Source organism: Nannospalax galili, unplaced genomic scaffold (genome assembly GCF_000622305.1).
Source record: "Nannospalax galili isolate Female #2095 unplaced genomic scaffold, S.galili_v1.0 scaffold259, whole genome shotgun sequence".
NCBI classification, from domain to species: domain Eukaryota; kingdom Metazoa; phylum Chordata; class Mammalia; order Rodentia; family Spalacidae; genus Nannospalax; species Nannospalax galili.
In genome coordinates, this window is record NW_008344750.1 from 643,023 (window position 1) to 663,020 (window position 19,998).

At 42.0% G+C, this 19,998-nt stretch overlaps 1 protein-coding gene across 11 annotated transcripts in view; it reads right to left on the reverse strand.

Moving 5' to 3' along the window:
* Positions 1 to 19,998, reverse strand: part of Depdc5 (DEP domain containing 5) — a 148,963-nt gene that overhangs the window by 32,430 nt on the left and 96,535 nt on the right. For 7 of the 11 annotated variants that reach the window (XM_029567318.1, XM_029567315.1, XM_008840998.2 and 4 more), the window contains 4 exons: positions 18,167 to 18,232; positions 10,014 to 10,168; positions 5,607 to 5,684; positions 3,274 to 3,406 (listed from right to left, as the gene is read on the reverse strand). In XM_029567318.1, the coding sequence (XP_029423178.1) occupies positions 3,274 to 3,406; positions 5,607 to 5,684; positions 10,014 to 10,168; positions 18,167 to 18,232 (432 nt within the window). The remainder of the gene's footprint in view (positions 1 to 3,273; positions 3,407 to 5,606; positions 5,685 to 10,013; positions 10,169 to 18,166; positions 18,233 to 19,998) is intronic. The other 4 variants (XM_029567320.1, XM_029567319.1, XM_008841000.2 and 1 more) reach the window with 1 other exon arrangement.

Sequence of the window (19,998 nt, forward strand, 5' to 3'; positions counted from 1 at the left end):
AGAAAGGAAATTTATAGCTACAAATGCCTACATTAAAAAGCAATCAGCAGGCTGGAGAGATAGCTCAGTGGTTAAGAGCACTGACTGCTCTTGCAGAGGACCCAGATTCAATTCCCAGCACCCACATGGTGGCTAACAACCACCTGCAACTCCAGTTCCAGGGCAATTAGATGCCTTCTTCTGACCTCCCTGGGCATTGCACAACACTGGCGCACTTACACACATGCAGGCAATACACTCATACACACAAAATAAAAAATAGATAAAATATTTTTTTAATTAAAAAAGCAATCAGTGCTGGGCATGGTAGTGCATGCTTTTAATCCCAGCACTTGGATCTCTGTGAGTTCAAGGCCAGCCTGGTCTACATAGTGCGTTCCAGGCCAACTGGGGCTACAAGAAAGACCTTGTCTCAAAAAAACAGGAAAAGCCGGGCGTGGTGGCGCATGCCTTTAATCCCAGCATTTGGGAGGCAGAGGCAGGCAGATCTCTTTGAGTTCAAGGCCATCCTGGTCTACATAGTGAGTTCCAGGACAGCTGGGGCTACAAGGAGACCCTGTCTCAAAAAGACACACACACACACACACACACAAAACCAGCCTGGGTAGCACATGCCTGCAATCCCAGCACCAGGGATATGGAGGAGTCAGCCTCCTTACACAGCAAGTTCAAGGACAGCCTGGGCTGCATTAGACCCTGTCTTCAACGGATACTCAGTGATCTTAAAATGAATAACAACAATGCACATCAGGGCCTTGGTAAAACAAGAACATGACAAACCTAAAATTAGTAGATAGACAGATATAGTTAAGATCAGGGCAGAAATAATGAAATGGAAATGGAAAACCAAATTACAAAGAATCTAGGACACAAAGAGTTGGTTCTGGGGCTGCAGAGATGGCTCAGCGGTTAAGAACACTGGTTGTTCTTGCAGCAGACCCTGGTTTGAATCCCAGCACCCACATGGCAGCTAACAACTGTCCATAACTCCAGTTCCAGGGGATCTGGCAGCCTCTTCTGTCCTCCTTGGGCATTGCATGACTTACCTACATGCAGGCAGTACACACATACACATAAAATAAAAATGATAAATAAAATATGAAAAAAAATTTTAAAAAAAGAGTTGGTTCTTTGAAAATACAAACAAGATAAGCAAAGCCTTGGCCAAACTAAAAAAAAAAAAAAGACCCAAATTAACAAAATTAAGAGATAAAAAAGAAGACATTAAAACAGATACCAATATAATTCAGAAACTCATTAGGACATACCTTAAAAATGTCCATTAACCTGAAAAATCTAGATGAAATGGAAGAATTTTTAGATACATATAAACTACTAAAATTAATCCAAGAAAAGATAAAACAACTTAAATCTATTATAAGCAATGAGATTTAAGTAGCAATAAAAAAATCCTCCCAACTAAAAGAAACCTAGGCTTAAATGCCCCACTGCTGATCTACCACACCTTTAAAGAGGAACTAACACAGTTGGGCATGGTGGCATATGCCTTCAATCCCAGCACTTAGGAGGCAGAGACAGAGGCAGGCACATCTTTATGAGTTCAAGGCCAGCCTGGTCTACATAGTGAGTTCCAGGACAGCTGGGGCTACAGGGAGACCCTGTTTCAAAAAGACCAAAAATTAAAAAAAACAAAAAAAAAAAAAAAAAAAAAAGAAAAAAAAGAGGAAGTAACACTAGTGCTTCAACTATTTCACAAACCAAAGAGAAAAGATGCTATCAAATTCTTTTTTTGAATTCTAATCTTATGCTCACGGATTAGAGGAATTAATATTATAAAAGTGACTATCTTACCAAAAGCAATGAACAGAGTCAAAGCAATCTCCCACCAAATTCCAACACCACCATTCTTCACAGAAATAGGAAAAAATAGCCTTAAAATTTATAGGAAGTGCAAAAGGCCAATTCAATCTTAAACAAAGAAAATAATGATTGCAGGATCGGCACACTTGATATTGTAATATTACTGAGCCACAGTAACAAAACCAGCACAATACTGGCACACAAACAGGCACAGATAATGGAATACAATAAAGGAGTCAGAAATAAACTCACGCAGCTACAGCCACCGGAGTTTTTACAGAGATGCCAAAAATATTCATAGGAGAAAAGACAGCCTTCTGCAACAAATGGTGCTAAGAAAATTGGATATCCACACACAGAATCAAGCTAGATCTCTATTTCTCACTCTGCACAAAAACCAACTCCAAGTGGATCAAAGACCTTAACGCAAGACTTGAAACTCTGACACTGTTAGAGGAAAAGTTAGGAAAATAATTTATGATCAGCCATAGGTACAGACTTTCTGAATAGAATTCCAGTTGCTTAAGAAATAATGCCAACAGGCCGGATGTGGGGGTGCACACCTTTGATCCCAGCACTTGGGAGGCAGAGGCAGGCAGATCTCTGTGAGTTCCAGGCAAGCCTGGTCTACATAGCAAATTCCAGGCCAGCTGAGGCTACAGGGAGACCCTGTCTCAAAAGAGATGGGAAAAAAAAAAAAAAAAGCCAACAAATCACCAATGAAACTTCATGAAATCAAAAAATTTCTGCACAGCAAAAGAAACAATTAAATGAAGAGACAGCCTGCAGAATGGAAAACCTTTGCTAGTTATACACCTGGCAGAGGATTTGTACCCAGAATTAAAAAAAAAAAAAAAAACCTTAAATAACAAGATATCAAGCAACCCCATTAATAAATGGGATAATGAAATAAACAGAGTTCATAAAAGATGAAGTACAAAATGGACAATAAATATGTGAAAAATTGTTCAATCTTACTAGCCATCAGAGAAGCGTAAATTAAAACTCCCTTAACCCAGTCAAAAGGACGGTCATTAAGAAAACATTTAACAGGGCTGGAGAAATGGCTCAGTGGTTAAGAGCACTGGCTGTTCTTCCAGAGGACCTTAATTCAAGTCCTAGCACCTACATGGCAGCTAACAACCGCCTATAACTCCAGTTCCAGGGAATCTGACACCCTCTTCTGGCCTCTGCAGGGCACTGCATGCATGTGGTGTGTTTATATACATGTAGGCAAAACATTCGCATACATAAAATAAAAATAAATAAAATATTTTTAAAAAGAAAGAAAACAAGATGCCGGGTGCTGTTGTGCACACCTTTAATCTCAGCCCTCAGGAGGCAGAGGCAGAGGAAGGTAGATTTCTGTGAATTCAAGGTTAGCCTGTTCATATCAAGTTCCAGAACAGTTAGGGCTACACAGTAAGATCCTGGCCTGCCTTGCTGTCTTACCTGCATGATGTCAATGGCCATGGCCTGCGTCTGGACTCCCTCCACATTGTTCATCAGCCAGTGTACCACCTCAGCACTGATGAAGCAGCACGGAGAGAGTCCTTTCTGTTCCGAGAGCAGCTGGATTCCTGTCCTGGGTTCCAATGCAGTGAGCAGTGTGTGGGTGCCCAGTGGCAATAAGCAGAAAGAAAAGGTGAGGAAGTAACTCCCACAAAAGCATTTACTGTCTGAAGGGAGGACCCCATAACGCAATTTCTTTATGCAATTCTTAAGAGAAATCCCCAGAGCAGGATAGAAGGGGTGGGAGGAGAGGGAACACTGAACTTTGTCAGGCATTGTACTAGGAACTTCACCTAAAAATTTCACTTAATCATTTCATTAACCAAGTGATTAAAGACTCATGGTAAGCCAGGCATGGTGGCACACACCTTTAATCCCAGCACTTGGGAAGCAGAGGCAGGCAGATCTTTGAGTTCAAAGCCAGCCTGATCTACATAGTGAGTTCCAAGCCAGCTGGGGCTACTACAGGGAGACCCTGTCTCACAAAGAAAAAATAAAAAGACTCATGGTAAATGTCAGGTGTGGTGGTGCAGGCCTTTAATTCCAGCAAAGGACCAGCTTCGTCTTCATAGAGAGTTCCAGGCCAGCTGGGGCTATAGGAAGACCCTGTCTCAAGCCCACTCCACGCCCCTCCCCAAAGAATCCTAAAACAAAACTCATGGTAAGGGCTGGCAAGATGCCTAAGCAAGTAAAAGTGCCTGCCACCAAGCCTGATGACCTGAGTTCGTGTCCCAGGACCTACATGATAGAAGGAGGGAACTGACTTCTGTAAGTTGTCCTCTGACCTCCACATACATGCTATGGCACACAAGCCTCCCCTACACCACAACAAATAATAAATAAATTGTATGGTGCTGGAGAGATTGCTCAGTGGTTAAGAGCACTGACTGCTCTTGCAGAGGACCTGGGTTTGATTCCCAGTACCCACATGGCGGCTACAAACCGTCCTTAACTTCAGTTCCAGGGGAATCTGAGGCCCTTTTCTGACCTCTGCGGCATTGCACTACACGGGTGCACTCACATACATGCAGGCAATTTTAAAAATAAATAAATAAATTGTAAAAAAGGTCTCTCCAGTCCCAGCTTGTACTTTTTTAAAATATTTTTTGTGTGTCTGTGAGTGTGAATACACATGTACCATGGAGTGTGTGTGGACGTCAGAGGACAATTTTATGGAAGCAGTTCTCCTTCCACTATGTGGGTTCTGGGGATCAAACTCAAACCATCAAGCTTGGGGGCAAGTGCCTTTACTCTTGAGCCACTTTGATTTTATCATTTCAACTGCTGCTTTGGGCAGGGAGGAATGAACCCAAGGCCTTGTAGTATGCTCAGCATAAGCCCAGCAAGTTGTGTTAATGATCCTAGTCAGTCTTAGTTCCCCAATGCCTGACTTGGAATTAACAGTCAATTGAAATACTGTCATTTTGAGGCAGGATCTTGCTATGCAGCCCAGGCTAGCCTTGAACTCATAATCCTGCCTCAGTCTCCCAAGCCTCCAGATCATAGGCTTGTCCCACTATACTCAGCTCAACTGAATTTTGTACTGAGAAGCCTCTCAGTCTTAACAAAGGATATAAATACACAGGCAGTATAAAGGTATATGAATGTACATGGAGTACAGCAAGAACATCCCTGTTCCACCACAACAGAAAACATGGATCCTAGGAAGAGCATTTGGAACCAGGTAGTAGGGGCTAGTTAATAAAGGGGCTTGGAGGGACCGAAGAGTTGGCTTAGCGGTGAAAAGCACTGACTGCTACTGCAGAGGATCCAGGTTCAATTCCTAGCACCCACATGGCAGCTAACAACCGCGCTAACTCCAGTTAGTTCCAGGGGATCCGACACCTTCTTCTGACTTCCAAGGGCATTCATTGCATGACACAGGTGCACTTACACACATGCAAGAAATACACTCATGCACATTAAAAAAAAAAAATTAAGCCGGGCGTGGTGGTGCACGCCTTTAATCCCAGCACTCGGGAGGCAGAGGCAGGCGGATCTCTGTGAGTTCAAGGCCAGCCTGGTCTACATAGTGAGTTCCAGGACAGCTGGGGCTACAGGGAGACCCTGTCTCAAAAAGATAAAAACAAAAATCCCCTTGTACAAATAACATAGCAGAGGCTCAGAGAGGTCAAGTAACTTGTCCACAGTCTTACAGTCTCACAGCTGGTGAACAAGAGTAAGGCAAAAATCTACCCAACCATACCACCATGGCAAAAGCCTGCCTTCAGGTACCTTCTGCCCTTGCACCATAAATGTGATGAGTCACTTACGAGGGGTGCTTCATGGCTTCAAGGATCTCCATCAGGGTAGAGGATGATGTCAGAGAGCTTGCCATCTGCTGTTGAGAGCTATAACATAGAACATAGCAAGGCAACAAGGCATATATATGCCAGGTGTTGCATGCATGTTGAAAGCATGAATATTATGATCTCTACTTTTCTTCAGTGCTGTGGATGGAACCCAGGGCCCCATATGCACTAAGCAGGTGCTCTGTCTCTAAGCTACACCACCAGTCCACATAATCTCTACTTCTTGTGGAACCAGAAACCAGGACAATCAGAAAAATATTGAAACTAAAGGTGTTCAAGTAAATTCTGGACAGTTATATCCTGAGGTTATTTTATAGTGTTTTCCTTTTCCAAAGTACGTATACACAGTAAACACATTTAAGAAATGCAAAGTAAGGGGCTGGGGAGATGGCTCAGTGGTTGAGAACACTGGTTGTTCTCACAGAAGACATGGGTTCAAATCCTAGCACCCACATGGCAGCTAACAACTGTCCGTAACTCCAGTCCCAGGGGATCCAACAGCCTCTTGTGTCCTCCACGGGCATTGCACAACATGGGTGCAACTTACCTACATGCAGGCAATACATGCATACACATAAAATAAAAATAATAAAATATTTTTAAAAAAGAAATGCAAAGTGGTTTTGTAACTAAACACACCCACCCTTTTAATAGTGTTTCTATTTATTTATTTAATTTATAGCTTTTTTGAGATGTCTCCCTATAGCTCCAGCTGGCCTAGAACTTACTATGTAGGCCAGTCTGGCCTTGATCTCAGAGATCCTCCTGCCTCCAAGTGCTGGGATTAAAGACACATGCCACCATGCCCAGCTTCTTTTTTATTTTTATTTATTTACTTATTTATGTATTTATCTATTTGTATGTGTGTATGTATATGTGTGTGTCTGTGTCTGTGTCTGTCTGTGTGTCTGTGGAGGCCAGAGGAAGGAGTTGGAGCTCATGGAGGTGGAGTTATAGGCAGCTGTGAGCTGCCTAAGATGGCTTCTAGGAACCAAACTCTGGTTCTCTGGAAGAGCAGCAAGTGCTGTTAACTACTAAGTCATCTCTTTAGTCCCATTAATAATATGTTTCAAGGGCTAGAGAGATGGTTCAGCAGTTACTACTTTTAAAGAGGCCCAAGGTTTAGTTCCCAGTACCCGCATGGTGGCTTACAACCTCCTGTAACATCTCCAATGCCCTCTTCTCACCTCTGAGGGCTCCTGTACACAAATGGTGCACATATATATACTCCGGTACACACACATATAAAATTATATATATATATTTCAAGTCTAACCATTTCCAAGAAGGTTCCTTAGACTGATTTTGCCCAATGGCCTCACACATGTCATTTATTTAATCTTGACCAACCAAAGAGTGCTATGCAACTGGGTAATAATTTTAGGTCAGAGCTTGAGAGAGAAAATGATGGAATTTTTGTTAATGAACTGTAGAACCTCTGGATTGTCTTGGTCTTTGTTTTATCATCCAAAAAATAGGAATTAGTGTTATTCCTGTCTTTCAGGGTGCTATGGAGCTAATGAATGTAAAACTAGATACAGGACTTCAATTCTTTCAAACTCAGATTAGTTGAAGGAACCAGTGAAGGTCTAAGAGTTGGAAACCTGGATGTGGATGTGCATTTAAGTCAATTATATTCCAAAGTCCTAATCATTCTACCTGAGGCATCCCAAGCTCTGCTGTAAAGGTATGACAGTGTCTTAAAACAGGCTTAAACTGCATCAGTAAGATGGCTCAGTGATTAAAGATATTTGCTGCCAAGCCTGATAATCTGAGTTTAATTCCTTTTTGTTTATTGGTCTTTTTGAGGCAGGGTTTCCCTATACCCTCCCTCAGCTGGCCTGGAATACACTATGTGGACCAGGCTAGACTCAATCTCACAGAGATCTGCCTGCCTCTGCCTCCTAAGTGCCGGGATTAAAGGCGTGCACCACCACATCTGTCTCCTGAGTGCAATTTCTGAGACCCACAAGGTGAAAAGAGAGAACCAACTCCTGTAAGTTATCTTCTGATACCCACATCTCTCCACACCCACAAAATAAATAAATGAATCTTTTTAAAAGAAAAAAAGGACATGTTTTACAGTTGTGATGATGTATTCTTGTGAATCCAGCATTCTAGAGACTGAGGCAAGAAGATCACTAGTTTGATGTCAACCTGGGCTCAATGGAAAAGACCTGTCACAGGGAAAAAGAGAGATGAGAGAGAAGGAAGAGGGGCAGAAGAAGAAGAAGAAATAATAATAATCTAGATGAAAAAAAGGAGCTTAACATTACATCTAAGAGGCCCAACCACACCAAACCAGTCAGTCTAGGGCTTAATAAGAAACTCTTCAACCTTTTCTTGCTTTCATGCCACAGTCTTCTATGTGCCTATTTGGAAAGTACAGGATTCAACACAGCATTTCAGAATCTCAAGGGTGGGCTAGGTGGGTGGCTGGGTGGTATAGCATTTGCCTGACATCCATGAGGCCCTGGGATAATCCTCAGCACCAAGTCAAAATCCTAAAACTAAAAATCTCCAGGTTAGAAAAAGCCTTCAAAAACCTTTAGAATGAACGTCCTTCTAATCCCAAGTCTCTGCTGAGTCCAAGTGTTTAGTCAAGAGGCTGTCCTTGCTTCCTGAATGCCTTCAAAGGTGAGAACTCAGCTTCTCCAGTGCAGCAGTACCCGTTGCTAGTAAGCGCCTAATCAGAAAATGGAATGTGTTCTCCGTAATTTTCAATCACTGGTCCTGCTTCCGCCTACCATGTCATTTTTCTCACCTCCAGCCTAAATGCCCCCAGTTCTTCTTTCTTCCAAAAGCAGAAGAAAATCTGTTTCTCTATGTTTGTGAGTAATGAGAAAACACATAGATGGAGGCCCCTCATGTGCAGTGGGCAGGCCCTTCAATCTCCATGGCTATAGCCAAAAGCCAGCCAGGTGTGATGAGGCTTGAGCCTGTGAGAAGTCTCTGTGAACGATCACCTTTACTGGCCAGAATGAAGATGCAGTGGTGGAGGTGGCAGGGACAAAATCAGTGTTGAAGGGAACAGAGACTCTGCTGACAGGGTCAGCCAGAAGAAGCCAAGCACTGTCTGCTCTCAGGGAAAGGGGTGTATACACCAAGTTTCTTAGATCATTTAGGCAAGATCTGCTCAGTCAGTACAGTGAGTCAGTAAGAACAGATTGGGTATAATTATTATAAAGCAAATAGCCCAGAAGAAAATAAAAAAAAGAAGTCTCTCAAAACTGACGACGGCATTAAAAGCCAGGGTACATCACCCCATAAACATATACAATTATTATGTGTTCTTTTTGTTTTTTGTATATCTTTTATTGATTTTTTTGGGGGGGGTCTTTTTGAGACAGGGTCTCCCTGTAGCCCCAGCTGTCCTGTAACTCACTATGTAGACCAGGCTGGCCTCGAACTCACAGAAATCTGCCTACCTCTGCCTCCTGAGTGCTAGGATTAAAGGCTGTACCACCATGCCCAGCCTTTTATTGAACTTTTTAGTATTTCATACACATCTTAATCATCTTTATAACTCCTTCCTCATCAGTACTCTCACATGCATTCTGTCATTTATGTTAAGGTCTATTGAGCCAAGTTAGTGTCCCCAGATGTCCTTCAGTGCAAGTTCAACCACTCTTCTGACCTCCATGGCACGGCATGATACAGGTGCACTCAAAAACAGGTAGACAATACATTCATACACATAAAAGAAACATAATAAATAAAAGATATATTTTAAAAATTATTATGTGTGTGTGTGTGTGCATCCAAGTCCCATGGAGTTACGTGTGGAAGTCAGAGGACAACTTTGTGGACTCAGTTCTCTCTACCTTAATGTGGGAATGGAATCCAAGTCATCAGGGTTGCACAGCAAGTGCCTTCACCCACTGAGCCATTTTAGCGACCCTACATTATGTTCTTGAAGAAGTTGGGGCAGTTGCTAAGTAAATGAGGTATAAGCAGCACCTTTTCCTCAGGAACAAGAAAAGAAAGGCCTCATTTAGCTGCATTGTATGACTGTTAGTTCATTTCTTTACTGACTATACATTATCTTGTGGAGGGCATCATGCCACGAGCACCACCATGAACAGGACCCACATGGTCTCACCCTCCTTTGTGAAACCCTGACTTCAACACAGTGTCTGACACTTTCCCAAATCTCTAAGAAAATCTCTCCACTATCCTGTGAGGAAAGTAGAACACAGATCTTTAGCCTTACCACACAATTGTGGGTGCAGACGGACTTGTCCAGGGTTCCACGTATGATTTGTAGCAGTCAGAACTTAGCCCAGAGCTTTAGATTCCCAGCTGCTACACCCATAGTTAAACTCTCCCCAACCCACAGAAGCACAAAACGGCCATTCTGAAGCTTACCTGCTGTCATTGGAGTTTGCAGAGGGAAAAACCTGTTCTCCTATGTTCTGGGAATTCCCAAAGGTCTGACTGCTGCCTCTATCCACCAACTGGCCTGTGCTTATGCTCAAACTGTTGCCATCCACCACCAGAGCAGCTGTTTGGTCCACAGATGCCTGTAGGAGAGTAAAAACTTAGTACCAGGATCCAAGAATAACCAAAAAGGAAACATAGGAAACAAACTGCCCTGGTTTATGAACTCAACAGGCATTTCATACATGCTCTCTCATACACTGAAGTTTCCATTCCTCCCATTCTCAATCCCCATTAATTCCAGACGGAAGAGCCAAAGGAGTACAGACTGCACCCAGTCATGTGTGCACTACCTTGTCAGAGCAATTGAGGACTCCCATCCTCTAAACCAAGGCAAACAGAAGGCAGTCAATTGCAATAATCTCTAAAACCAAATAAATCACTTCAGTACCAGACTCAAACCACAAGACTGACACTGAAGAAAACTCCCCAAAGAGAGGGCACAGAAGTCAGAATTGTTCCTTATGAAACTGGGTGGAAAGGGAGAAAACACATGGGGGGAGACAAACGGGTGACCATCACAGCAGGCTCTCCCCCCTCATCCTTGGCCACCCCAATCCTTTCTCGGATCCATCAGCGATCGATTCAGCTTTCTGACAGCCCAAGTTCAAATCTCTGAGGTTTCTGACAGTTCTCTTCTCTAGCTCCGTATCCTGAGAGGCCTGGTCCCCTGGCTTCCCCAGGTAGATTCACATGCTTACCTTTCCTCTGGGAAGGCTGAAACAGTATCCTAACTGTCTTATAATTATAGCCTTTCCCCTGAAAACCGTGAGCCATTTTTAATTGTATCTTCCTAAAAAACAGTTCCAGGCCCATTACTCTTGTTACTTTGAAATTTTACATTTCCCCATGAGCTACTACACTGAGACCTATGATTTCAACACAACATTAATCAGTCACCAAGTCCCCCATTCCAGAGAAATCAAACCCTGTTTGTATAATCCTGTAAGTTCTGTTATTCTGTGGTTCCTTCCCCTACAACCACTAGCTAAAAAACCCATCTTGAAGGGCCATGTCAAGGGCTGATCCCTTAATGTTTCCTGATTAACTCCATCCCAGCCCCCAAGAATTAGACTTTGATGAGCCTGCTGAAGCAACTTCCAGGTTTTGGCTCATAAAAGTGTTATGTCTGCTAACTCCTTAAGGGTTCCAGAGTACAGGACTATAATCCTGCTCACCTAAAATCCCTGCAGCATCCACTAAAGGCTATATTCCAGAGTGAAAATTTACAAAGTACTTCTAAAAAAATCTAAAAGTCTTAACTTACAGTTCTTGGATACTACTTCCAGAATAAAGCCTTCTATTATCAGATATTTCATTAGATGATGTGAATATTGCTTTTTCTGAAATAGGGCTTATCAATCTGTGCACTATTGCCATTTAGGATCAAATAAGTCTCATTCATAAGGTGCTGGTCTATGCATTATAGGATGCTGAGCAACACCCCCATTCCTATACATTAGATGCCAATAACACCACACCTATCATCCTCCCACCCCCAGATGTGACAAAAATGTCTCTAGATATTACCAACTATCCCTTGAAAGATAAAATTCCCCCTGGGTTTAGAAGAACCATGGTGCTCTCCCACAGCAGGCTCAATGATTTGCCAGAAAAAAGGCCACATAGGCTTTGCTGGTTCCATAAAATCCCAGAGAAGTACAGCAAGAGGCAGCTTGCAATTACCAGTCACCATCTGTGCACAACTAAGGCTTAGGAACAGGTACCATGCTCTAACATTAAATCAGAACAAGCTAACTGAGGGAGCCTGGGCCAGTCGTTATCACAAGAGTAGCTCATAAGGCCTGCCTTCTAGAACCTATAGTGGTTTCTTACTCATTGAGGTGCCCTGAAAATCATTCTCCCAGTCTGAGAGGTTCTTCTGGTAGAGATGTGGTTAAAGAGCCATCCTCTAAATTAGGAATTGGAAAACATTTTCTGTCAAGGGCCCGATATGAAACAAATTAGGTTTTGTGGGTCACATCAATTGTGTTAAAACTATTTAATCCTTCACAAGAAAGTACTTAAGCAGCTGTATACAACATGCAACTGAAAAACCAAAGCCAAGCAAACTACTAAAGACAAAACAAACAAAAAGCTGGGTATGGTGGCACACCCCTGTAATCTCACCACTACACTCTGCATGTAGTAGCTCATGCAGAGGCAGGAGGATCAAGAGTTCAAGACTACCCTTGGCTACATAGTGAGCTCCAGGCCAGCCTAGGATACATGAGACTTTGTCACAAAAACAATCAAACAAAAGAAGACAACATATAAATGAGTAGATGTGGCTGTTTCAGTAAAAGTTTATTTATAGAAGCAAATGCTGGGCCAGATTTGTCCCATAATTGCCTGGCTTTGGCTCTGAATCACATGTCTTTCATGAGTGCATATTTTGCTTTAATCTTATTATCTGAAAAAGTTATGTTTCTCCTGAAAACTTGATTTGTCTTTATTTTCTGACCACTCTGAATCTTGGAAGATGTTTTCCAAACTTCTTTGGCTTTCTGAAGCTCAGAACTGAATTTAGCATAAAATTCTAGATACAAAGTCTCATTTTATACCCTATATTGCTTTTTCAATTTCCCTCATCTAGGTATATTTTTATTCTGAAAACTGTATTTACTTCTACAATCTACCTAAAGTAATTTTTAAAATTTTAGGTAGGGTCTCACTATGTAGCCCTGGCTAGCCTAGAACTTGCTATGTAGATAGACCAAGCTGTGCAGAGATCTACTTGCCTCTGCCTCCCAAGTGCTGGGACTAAAGGTGTGCACCTGGCCACCTAAAGTCATTCTTTGAAATAAGAATAATGGTTTTAAAAAATAATAAAAGACTAGCTAGATCAGATGGACAGAACTGTCAGAAACCGAGGAGAGAGTGGAGGGAGATGCTAGTCTATAATGCATTTCATCCTAACAACCAAATTCAAATTCTCCCTACAGAGGGATTCCATCTAACATACGTACAATCCTCTCCCCCAACTCTTTAGAGTGGACTAAACTTAGTGACTTGCCTCCAAAGAAAGGAAAAATGGGGAAAAACAGTAATATTACAGTAGAGACAGCTGGCACATATGAAGGTTACCATCACAGGAAGGTCATTTGGATCTTGAGTACCCCCATATGACATGATGAAAAGAGCACTTCACTTCTAAGGTACTTTTAAAAACATGGAACTCAGGCTGGAGATGTAGCTTAGTTGGTAGAGTGCTTGCCTAGCATGCACAAGTCCTTGGATTTTTGTTTTGTTTTATTTGAAATGGATTTCATTCTGTTTGCCCAGGCTAGTCTAAACAATCGGGCTGTAGTGATCCTCCCATCTGGGCCTCCCTAATAGCTAGGCACTATAAGCATGTGCTACCATGTCCTACTTAAAAAGTCTACTTTTAGACACATCGTGTGAGACTCCCTAGAAAACTCACTTGGAGATTCCAGAACACTGCTGCCCTAACACATTCTGCAGAACCTTGAATCTCTGGGGCCATCATAGATTTTAATAAGCTGGTGCTATGAGTCTTCTCCAGCCCTTAACTAGAAGGGTCCCACATTTATATTTCAGGTTTGATACAAATTATCAGGCAGCAGGGGGAAAGACCATAGCAACAGTTTTGCAACTCAGTAAACTCATGGGACTTCTCTCTTTCAGGAAGTCTAATCTGCTGCAACCCCACAAGGAGAGAATCAGTATCAGGTCCCATTTGCAGATGAGAAATCCATGGTTAGGAGAGGTTACTACAGCTGGCAAATGTAAATAACCAGTTGGTGGAGGGATATGGAAGCCAGATGTGGTAGCATACCCCTGTAATTCTAGCACTCAGGAGGCAGAGGCAGGAGAATGAGGAGTTCAAGGTCAGCCTGGTCTATACAGTAAGTTCCAGAGGGTTATATAGTAAGACCCTATCTCAAGAAAGAAAAGAAGGGCCTGGAAAGACAGCTCAGGGGTTAAGAGCACTGGCTGATTTTACAGAAGACCTGGTTCAATTGTCCAGCACCCACAGGGCGGCTAACAACCATCCTTAACTCCAGTCCAGAAGATCCAACACCCTATTCTGGCCTCGATGGGCATTGCATGACATGGGTGCACTTACATACATGTAGGCAATACACTCATACCCATAAAATAAAAATAATAAATAAAACATTAAAAAAAAAAGAAAGAAAGAGCAAGTAGGACTCATTGAACTCAGTGGGCTACTAAGAAAAAGACACCAAGTTGGGAGTGGGATATGGGTGGAGACAAATCTGGGAGGAGGACAAGTCTGGCAGTGAAAATAGCTGACCAATACATTGTATCCATATATGAAGAGGTTACTAAAGAATAAAATTAAAAGGAAAGCAAGAGTGGTAGGGAGCCCAGCACCAAGGTCCACACACTGGCAGTCTTTAAACAGGTAGTCCTCTTTGTTTTAAGAGTTTCCTACACATTCTTTATATTTTCTAGTCCTATACTAAGGTGGAGAGGAGAGGGCACTAATTAAAAAAAAAAAAGATGCATTAAGTTGACATAATTAGGCATCAATACCAATATTTTCCCTTGGGATCTGTAGGGGGTTGGTGCCAGGACCTTATGCCCCAACAAACAAAATTCCACAGATGCTCAAGTCTCTTAGATTAAATGGTATATTATGGGCATATAACCTATGCAAATCCTCCTATATACTTTCACATGCCAAACCTTTGACATTGAAACACTGTATCATCATCTATAAAGTCACTCAAGAATCATGTAGTCAACAAAACAAACAAAAAAAACCTTTTAATCTAATAATGTTTTGAGTTTCTGATTTGGTATTGGGATACATTCACAGCTACCGTGCAGTACATGGAGCCCACTGGTCACAGGTTGGACACACTGGCATACATTTAAATCTGCTACGAAAATAACTGTTATGCTGCATTGTTTAGGGGATAAGCTCAAAAAAAGTCTGCACACATTAATTCTAAACATAGCTGGTGCTGTGTACTGGCTACCTACCCAGCACCATGCTATTCATTTATGTATGCATAATTAGAAGTGTACTAATTTACAACTATATGGGTATTTTCTATTTATTTAATTTTATTTATTATTTTATGTGTATGCATATATTGCCACATGTAGGTAAGTGCACTTGTGTCATTCAATGCCCACGGAGGTCAGAAGAGGCTGTCAGATCCCTGGGACTGGAGTTATGGACAGTTGTTAGCTGACATGTGGGTGCTGGGATTCGAACCTGGGTCTTCTGCAATAACAACCAGTGTTCTTAACTGCTGAGCCATCTCTCCAGCCCATATTTATTGTTTTTAATCACTGATATTGTTTACATGTGGTCAGAAATACTCTTGTTATGATTTCATTTCTCAATAATTTGTTGAGAAACATGTACTATTTTCTAATATTAAAAATGACCCCAGTTTAGCTGGGTGTGGTGGCATACACCTTTAATCCCAGCATTCAGGAGGCAGAAGCAGCCTGGTCTCCACAGCGAATCCAGGCCAGCTAGGGCTACAGGGAGACCTTGTCTCAAAAAGACCAAAAAAAAAAGACCCCAGTTTAAATCAAATTACTCTTTCTTCTTATAATGAAGAAACTGGGCTTCCAAAGCTTAGTACTAAAGCACATCTCCGGTACAGCACCGAAGATTGGAAAGTAGCCTTCTTATTTCACTGCATTTTGGAAAACAAATGACATTTCATGTTTTGTATAGCTTATAGTAATAAAGGAAGAATAAAGGTAGGGTTTAATTTTGTGTACAGAGAGCTCCCTTCCTACCTCTGATATGAATTGAGTATTCACTCATCTTTTTACAATACGCCTGGTGGGCAAGATAAATATTCATTCATGTGCTGCTCTTCTGAAGACTCATCTCTATATCTATTCTCAGTTGTGGGAACTAGTCCATTTTTCTTTTACAGGTAAATTTTACCACATAAAGTAGCTTATAGGATTGCTAAACAACTAACTCTCTTCCAACTCTGTTCACTTTTCTAACATTAAATTCTAAGTCTAAGCCGGGTGTGGTGTTGCACATCTCTAATCTCAGCACTTGGGAGGCAGAGGCGGGGGATCTTTGTGAGTTTGAGGTCAGTTACATATGGTCTACATATGGAGTTCCAGGACAGCTGGGGCTATAAGGAGACCCTGTCTCAAATAAAGGGGAGGGGAGGGGAGGGGAGAAGAGAAAAGAGAGAGAGAGAAAGAAAGAAATGAAAAAAAAACTTCTAAGTCTAAAACCTCAAACAGGAGTCTCTTACAAGAGGGGAGGGGAGGGGAGGAGAGGAGAGGGGAAGAGAAAAGAGAGAGAAAAGAAAGAGAAAGAAAGAAAGAAAGAAAGAAAGAAAGAAAGAAAGAAAGAAAGAAAGAAAGAAAGAAAGAAAGGAAAGAAAGACAGAAAGAGCAAAAGTTCAAGGTTAACCTGGGCTCTTGTGTAAAGTGGAAGGAAGGAAGGAAGGAAGGAAGGAAGGAAGGAAGGAAGGAAAAAATACTGTCTAAAACCTCAGTAAAGAGTCTCTTACAAGAAAGTAAAAGACTAAAAGAATCAACCTATTTTAACAATACAGTGTACCTCCTATACTCAGAGGTGAGAGATGTTTGGCTTAGACTTCTGGTCCTGACAGGAATTTGCACCTAGTCATGCAGTTCACAAGTAAGAGCAGGTTTCAGACACCTTAAGACTTACAGACAGGTACGGCAACCTCTGGTCTAAGAAAAGCAAGACTCCAATGGAAATTAAACCTTACTCTTTCTCTCAGAATAGGACCAGGGACAGAGGTTCAGCCACTCACTAGTGTAGTGTCCTTTGACCACCAATCCCTTTAAGTCTCACTTTTCTCATGTGGAAGTTGGGGTAGGCTGTTTTATAGGTTGTCACAAAGATTGTGTTTCAAAGTCCTAGCAAAGTGGAACTGAGTAAATGTTGGTTTTTGACTTCCACTAAATAAGGACCCCTTAACTTTTGCCCTTATTACTCCCAGGATCCCACCCTCTTCAGTCAGACCCACTCTGCATAAACCTTGTTTACTCTTCCAGATCTCTGTAACTAGTTCTTTATACCTGGGTCAATTTCATGTAGTACTTAAACGTCTTCATAAAGAGCAGGGAGTCCTATTTCCTTCACCAAAGACCAGTCCAAACAGTAATAACTAACACTAAGTACATAGTGGGTCTTGAGTCAAACCTACAGATCTGGATTTAAATCTTAGCTCTACTCTGTAGTGCAGAAATAAACTTCTTTGTCCTGCAATTACTCCATTTATAAAACTGGAACAAAAACTTTTACTTAACCCATAGGTTAAGGTATGAGGTGAAATGAGATAATACATGTGCTTAGCGTGCAGTCATTGAGAATTTTAAGGTCTGGAAGGCCCTCAAAAGATCTAATCCAAACCTTTCATTGGACAAATAAGTTAAGTGAAGCCCAGAAAGTAGGCAAGCTGCCCAGAGCCACACACCAGAGCCTATGACACAGCATATTTGCCTATTTATAAATGTTAGCTGTTTCTTTTTACCACTTCTGGCCATACTGTTATAAATTTATTAGGCTGCACTGGGAGGAGAAAAATAAGTGTTTAGTCCTTAAATATACACATTTCATGTTGCTTATAAAACTTAGAAGGGAGCCAGGCATGGTGGCACACAGCTTTAATCCCAGTACTCAGGAAGCAGAGGCAGGTGGAGCTCTGTGAGTTCACGGCCAGCCTGGTCTACATAGTGAGTGCCAGGACAGCTGGAGCTACTGAGAAACCCTGTCTCAAAAAGACCCAAAAAAAACAAAACAAAACAAAAAAAAAACTTAGAAGGGCAGATGCTGCACTATGACTGCAGTGAGATTTGCTGCCACCCTGGGAACCATACCAGCAGCAATGACACACACTCGACCAGGTACCGGTCTTTTTGGCTGTCCTCTCACATCAATTTCTCTCATTCCTTTTGTGGCTGTGACCATGGAAACACACCCTAGAAACCTATATCCATTTCAGCTGGCCCTCAAACTCAGATTCAGTCCAATTCCATGTGCTCAGAGGCAAACAGAAGGCCAGCTTGTGGCTTCTGCCAATAGGACTGGCATGCACAGGCTGTAGACCTTGAGTTTGACTAACCTGAGGGTAGAAGGTAGATGATGCTGTGCGTGGGCTGCGGACAAACTCCATAAAGAAGGCCCCGTCCTGAAGTCAGAGGAGGAGGAAGCAACAGCAACAGCAGCAGCAGGTGCAAGGTAGCCAAGAAATGTATACCATTGGGAGGAGAGGAGGATGAAAAACAGTAAATAAACAAATAAAAATAAGGGGGGGGGGAGAAAAAGACACATGAGGAAATGTGGGTGAGGGATGGGGAACAGGGAATGGGAGCAAGATTCACCCAGAAAGACAATATCTAAATGCAAAGCATGGGCAAGAACTCGCATCTCACTCAGCAAAGAAGCACCTATGTGGGCAAAAGCAACCGAGTTAGGTGTGTCCAAGCTCCCTTGAGTGTCCTGAGAGCACGGCTTGAAGCTTTTGCTCTCCCCACATAGCTCTGAAAGCCCTTCAGACCAATAGCAAGAAGAGGAAGAGGTCCCAGAGCAGTGTGCTGGGAATAGCAGGGAAAAGGCTGCAGAGACACCTTGTCCTCCCACCTGGCTAGGTGACAAACAATCCTGAGAGACAGACACTGAGGCCTAAGTTTCCTCTGTTCATTGCTGAATGTGACAGCCAGTGGGGAGAAGAAGAGTCAATGAAAGAAAGTCTTGCTTAATCTTCTGAGAAGACAGGGGGTGCAGAGGCAGCAGTACCTTCTCCTCCACTGCTTGGATAACAAAATCAAGAAACTAAGGCATGCAGAAAGTCAGGTATGTAATTCCTAATGTGAGAGTTTCTTGAAGGTGTCACGCCCTTTCTACTCACATTGAGTTTGAAGCAAAAATGACAAAGAGGACTTTTTCAAAGATCCTCTGACTTTTTAGAATCTTTTTACTTTGCATGCATGACTATCACTGAAATGCAGGAGGCACACCCAAGCAGCTTTCCTTCAATTCTAAAAGTACAACAATTCAAATATTTGGGTGTTTGTTTTAATCACCATTGCTGCTATTTCCCAAAAGTTCCTGCAAACTCAAGCAGCACAGCTTGGAAAGGCAGTACTGTGAAGATGCAGATCCTCATAGAAGTGCTGCCTAGACACATGTGAACAAGGCATCTCTTTTTGCTTCCCCCTCCCTAAACCTGGGGTATACACTCCAAACTGTAGATAGTACTACAGACATAGGGATTTCAGTGTTCACTGTTAAGATCAGGAGAGTACTCTAAACAGCAATCTAGTATTTGGTCTTTAGTGCATATCAACCTTTCTGTAATTTCTCTACTTTCTACCTTGCTCTTGGCACTGTTTCTAATCCTCAGAAATGTTCATGTATAGAGGTAAGGAAAAGGCTGGTGAACATTAGTCCATACCTGACCCTTCCATTCCAACATATGACAGCAGAGGTGCTGATGATGCCGAGATTTATTTATTTACAGGAATGAGATCAGGACAAAACAAACAAACAACAACATTCCCCCCCACCAAAAAGCAACAAAACATTCATTTGCACATAGACTCTCTTGGGACCTACAGCCATTCCTAAGAGCTGGGGGGGTCAGCAAACTACAACTTGCAGACCAGATCTGACCACTGACCTAGTTTTTTATAGCATATGAGAGAAGAATTTTTTGGTTTTTTTTTTTACAGTTTTGAATGGTTACAGAAGTATGTATACAAATAGCCTTATTTTGCCTAAGAAACCTGAAATAAGTATGTAGGTTGCTGACCTTGCAGCTTTGGTTAATAATTTTTCTCAGACTTTACTCCCTCCATCCTTGAAGTATAATTCTAGTAACTTAAAACAAGGAAATAATCAGAGCTGTAATCAGTATTATAAGGAGGTTCATTACACATTATTTATAATTTTATA